The sequence below is a fragment of the Columba livia genome, chromosome 10 (genome assembly GCF_036013475.1).
Source record: "Columba livia isolate bColLiv1 breed racing homer chromosome 10, bColLiv1.pat.W.v2, whole genome shotgun sequence".
Classification (NCBI taxonomy): domain Eukaryota; kingdom Metazoa; phylum Chordata; class Aves; order Columbiformes; family Columbidae; genus Columba; species Columba livia.
Window position 1 is genome coordinate 1616672 of NC_088611.1, and position 5106 is coordinate 1621777.

At 59.3% G+C, this 5106-nt stretch overlaps 1 protein-coding gene across 1 annotated transcript; it reads right to left on the minus strand.

The window, feature by feature from the left end:
- Positions 1-563: 563 nt before the first annotated feature.
- Positions 564-4874, minus strand: LOC135580433 (uncharacterized). The gene is made up of 8 exons (XM_065074888.1): positions 4807-4874; positions 4301-4372; positions 4023-4094; positions 3834-3932; positions 3145-3252; positions 2688-2750; positions 2075-2249; positions 564-1550 (listed from the first exon to the last, which is right to left on the minus strand). Exons 4-8 carry the CDS (start codon positions 3868-3870, stop codon positions 1088-1090), a joined length of 846 nt encoding a protein of 281 aa, XP_064930960.1. The 5' UTR covers positions 3871-3932; positions 4023-4094; positions 4301-4372; positions 4807-4874; the 3' UTR covers positions 564-1087.
- Between the last annotated feature and the right edge of the window lie 232 nt (positions 4875-5106).

A 5106-nucleotide genomic window follows, 5' to 3' on the forward strand; every position in this document is an offset into this window, starting at 1 on the left:
AGATGGTGTTAGAGGCCACAGGGCTGGTTCACCACTACAGGGCTGCTAGGGACAGGCTGAGAGGACACAGGGGCCGTGGAGATGGTGGACGCACTGCTCTGTACCCCATGGGGTGCTTGAGGATTGGCCCAGGTTCCCCAGTGAGGTGGTAGATGCCCCATCCCTGGAGACTTTCAAGACCAATAGCTGGTCCAGCCTCGGGTCCCTGCCTGTGGGTGAAGCCCAGCATGGCAGGCGGGAGCAGGGCGAGCAGGGGACAATTCCCCGAGTGCTCTCCTGTGACACTGTGACCTACAGCACTGATGTGAGCGGTGGAGGAGCCGGTGACCTCTTGGCCAGCTCTGGCTGCTCTGACACACTCTGTACAGGCCACGAGAAACAGCTCTTGAGGAGAGGATGGATCAACACAGGGTCCCTGGGGGCTTCCCTCCCGGGGGAGCTCTGGCACACAGAGGAAGCCTCGCAAAGCACTGGAGGGAACAACCACCACCCACACTGCCTGGAGAAGCGTTAAAACTGCTTCCCCCTCAACACTGTAAGAGGCCAAAGCGACTGCCATCTTAGCCAAGGCCTTACAACGAGCACCAGGCCCAGGCTCCACCTCGTCCTGCTGCAGCAAAATGGGTGCTGGGGGGTGTGCGCGGCTCCTGCTGCCTCCGAGGGCATCCTGAGCTGTGCCCGGGTGTGGAGATCAGTCAGCACTGGTGGCTCGTGGGGTTTGATGTTGGTACCACCCAGAGATTTGCACGACAGCTCAGTCCCTCTTTATACGGGGAGAAAAAGCTCTGTGGGGGCTCTGTCAGCGCATCCGCAGCCCCGTCCTAGCAGGGCCACCTTCGCCTCTCGATGGACGGCTGGAGCAGCAGCCTTGGGTCTTGAGGGGGCACTTTTGGTTGGGGCTGCTGCTGGAGGCCACTGCATTGGTCCTGCAGCTGCTGAGTGATTGGGGACGGGCTGGGAGATGCCAGGTCTGTGGTGATGGTGGATGTGCTGTTTGCTTTCCGTCCACTGCTGGAGGAGCTGTGCTGCTCCCATTGCTGCTGGCTGGCTGCTGAGGACATGGAAAATTCAACACCTTAATCCGTCTTTATTTGGGGAGCTGTGGGAGTGGTTGAACAACTCCTTTGCAGCACAAGAGGCGCTTGAGGACGCTCGGCTTGTTCTGCTGCTGCGGGGCGGAGGAGGACAGGTTGGGAAGGTTCTGGGGTTGTGGTGACCCTGGGCGCACAGATTTTGCCTCCTTCTTTTGGATGCCGTTGTTCTCATCCTGCTGTTGCAGCGGAGCCGGTGAAGGTTCTGCAGGACTTGGTGGTTCTAGCGAGACCGCACACTCTAGCTCTGATTCCGGCTGGTCCCACCAATGCAGTGCTGCTGGGGACGGGCTGGAGGACTGTGAGGATTGTGATGACAATGGACACTCCATATTTCCAGGATCTAACAGTGGCAGCTGCTGTTGGATGCAGCTCTCAGGGGAACTGCAGCGTCTGGTCCTTTTGTCACAGAACAAGGGGCAGCCGCCATATTCGCGCTTGGCTTCTCTATCTGCATCCCTGTGGAGAGAGGAGGCTGCTGAGGGCTCAGCTGCAGGCGGGACACAGGGCCTCTCCTCCGCAGCACGGCCCAGAGCTGGCAAGGCTCCCCAGCACCACGGGCTGAGCTGCTGGCCGGCCTGGGCCGAGGGGGAGCCCTGCACCTCATGGCACCACCGAGCAGGGGGATTCCTCCGGGCAGGTTCACTGCTCAGGAGCGGGTGACAGTGAGAGTGTGGCTTTCTTGGCCAATCTCGTCCCCTGCTCCTCCTCGTCCTGCCCTGGCTTTGCCTGTGCCTGCCAGTCCCGGGGCTGCTCTTGCCCAGGCAGGGTCAGTTTGAGCTAAGGCTGGCCCAAGTCAGAGCGGGCTCCTGGGAAGGCGGCCCAGGAATTAAGAGGCCAACTGAAGCATCTGACAGCAGCAGAATCCTCAGCAGAGTTGTTTGGCCAGCCAGTAACTGGCCACTCCGCAGCAGCCTGAGTAGAAATTCTTTGTGATACATCAGCCACCTAAGAAAGCAGTGGGAGGAAAAGCAATAACTCACTTTTTTGCCTTCATCACTTTCCACATCAGGACACAAAACAACACAACTGTAAGTAGCGTGGACATCACGGCAGTTGCTATGGACATAGTGCAGATCTTTCCCGTATCATCAGGGTCGAGAACACTTGCATTCCTCTGGGGATTGGGAGCACCTTTGGTATTCTTGCCGACCACATCTGGAGGAGAAATTCAAGATGTTAGTCCATCCTGTGCACCACTGCTAAGCTTGCAGCACCTTCAATATGGCCAGCAAGTTCCTGGTTTCCCAGGGTGCTGCTGCCTGGAGGCACCATCCCACCCTCTGGGACAGGACTCCCACCCTTTGGGACAGGTTGTCCCACCAAACAAAACCCAGAAGGCCAGCAGGACAGCACGGGGGGAGCGCAGCTGCTTGACCGGTCGCTCCTTTGAGGGACACGGACAAAAGTGCCAGCCCCAGCTCTGCCCCCCGGTCCAGCTCCCACAGCCGCAGGGGACGGAGTCAGGCCCTCTCAAGAGGGACATGAGCCTTGTTCTCCCCGTCTGCCTCTTCTCCTGCGTGGGTGTCGCTTGCAGCCACTCCCGGGTTTTGGGACGTGTCTCCTGTTCAGGGACCCCACCAAGACGCTCAGTACCTGAGTTCGTCGTATGGAATTCATTTACGCTGCTGTGCTGGTAAGCTCCGGGCCTTGGCAGCCCTGTCAGAAAGCAGAGAGGAGAGGTAAAGCCTCAGCACGGCGCAGGCACAGAGGATGCAGGGGGACGGGACGTTCCCTCTAAGCCCCTGCCCGAACTGGCGGTCAGGGCATCGCTCTGGACCTCAGATCCCGGGAGGGATCCTGCTGGGTGCTGCTCCTGTGCCTGGAGCCTCTGGGGACTCCGGGCAAGCTCTGGGCCGCAGCTACAGCAGGAGGTACGTTTGTGCAAGAGTCACATTCCCCATCATCTGCAGAACGTGGCCCAGATGCCTCGAGCCCAAAGCACTGAGTTTTGGCTGTGAGGTGACGTGCAAGAGCGGGCACTGGGGGAAGAGCCTGCTGACACACACCCATCCTGACGGGTGACACTGGCTGACCATGCGACAGTGATTACCTGGCATACCAGCGGCTGGCATCGCCTCTGCTGCTTCACCAGAGTCTGGCAGGGAGCTGCGGCTTCCTTCTGGAAACGCCTCCTTCCACACAGCCTCGCGGTTCGTCTCTTGAGAAAGAAAGAGGGAGGGCTGGATCAGATGGAACCGTTCCCCATGAGGGACATGGCATCTTCGGGGGGCAAGACTTCTCAAAGGCATGGCTAAGGTTTAGAAACCAGGGCTGTGCTTTGGGGCTGCGCCTAGCACTGCTCCGAACAACAGCCACGTCTGGCCCTGCCGGGACACCAGGAAATCGCACGTGACCTTCTGGTTTGCGTTGCACATTGTGGGCAAAATGTCGGGTGATGCTGAGCGCCGTCCTTCAAAGAGAACGGGAAGAAGCTGCAGCCAGGCCAGCTGGGGAAACAGCCCTCTGGAGAAGACTCCTCTGCAAGGCCCTCCTGCCCTTCCTGGAAGCACCAGCTGCAGCCACATTCGCCCCATCCCAGCAGCTGCCCCTGGCACTCGGCTTGAACCACAACTGGCCACACAAGCCCTGCACCATCTCTCTGGCAGCTGCAAGACATGACACCAGCATCGCTGCAGCGGGGCCCTGATCGACCCCTTCCCGCTGTACAGCCTGTCCAGACCAGTACCTAAACCTCCGGATGCTGAACCTCACAGCTAATTCCCAGTAAAATATACCCACCGTGTGCTCTGTGCAGTTCGTCCAGGAGTTGCCTCATGAGTTTTGATGGCTCTGTGGCCTTTATTCCTCCTTCAGCTTCATTTCTTGGTCTTGGAAGACCTTAGAAACAAAGTTTGGTTCTATGTGAGATTAATCCATTACAGAAAAACAAGGCAGAGGTTGTGAGGTCAGCACAGACAGACTGCTCACCCCTGCGACGCCAGCCGGGCTGGAGCCCAGCACGCTGCCGAGGAGCCTGAAAAGTCCTTCCTGCGTGATCATCTGTCAATAAAGAGCCAGAGAAGCTTCCATCACCTGCTGTGATCTGCATGGGCAGCACTGAATGGCAGAAGCGGCGAGGGGACCGCGCAAGGAGAGGACACACACACGAGCAGGGCTCTGTCCTCACACCCGCAGACCTGCCCGGCTGCTGGACCTTGGGGCTTGGAGCTGGCAGCTCCCAAAGGGAGGAAAAAGCCATGACGTACCCACGGCATGTCCTGGGAGCTCGGTCTTGGAACCCAGACGGGAACCTGGATCAGCTTCACCCACAGGCTGGGCTGCAAAGAAGCGCAGGACACAACAGCTCCCGTGACACAGTTCAAGATGCTTCTTCAGCTCGGAGTGGCCGGGAGCGCGATGCAAAGACGGGATTGCTCCGCGGCACTCGTCCCTCCCTTCCACTCGGGAGCGTGGGGCAAAGAGTCACCACGTGCCTGCAGCGGCACCGTGCTGGGACCAAACGAAGCCCGTGCGGAGTTGCCGGCAGAAAGGAGTCCCTGGAGCTGACAGCAGCTCCAGACTCAACCCCAGCCAGGCGCTGACCTGGCATTGGGCACCGGGGCAGATCAGGCTCCAAGACGCCGGCACAGGCAGCTCGGCAAGGGAAAGCGCCCCGGACACATCACTGAGCCTGACCCGTTCCCTCTCGGCTCTCCTCCCTGTCTGAGTGGGGGCCACACAAGGAGCAACTTGCATTTCACGTGGAACTTACCTCCAGGATACCTCAAGGGCTCCGAAACTGCATCCAGCCAAGAAGCTGGATAATCATTGCCACCAGTCTCATCTGGAAAGAAGCACAGAGGAGAAACGTTTCCATTGCCCGCTGGGATCCAGCGCTGCCTTAGGGAACTGCAGGCACTAGAAGGGGGTCGGGCAGCCACATGGGAGCCAGTTGGAGTTGGACATTGCCAGAGCTGCAGAGGGGCCGGTGACCTCTTGGCCAGCTCTGGCTGCTCTGACACACTCTGTACAGGTCACGAGGAACAGCTCTTGAGGAGAGGATGGACCAGCA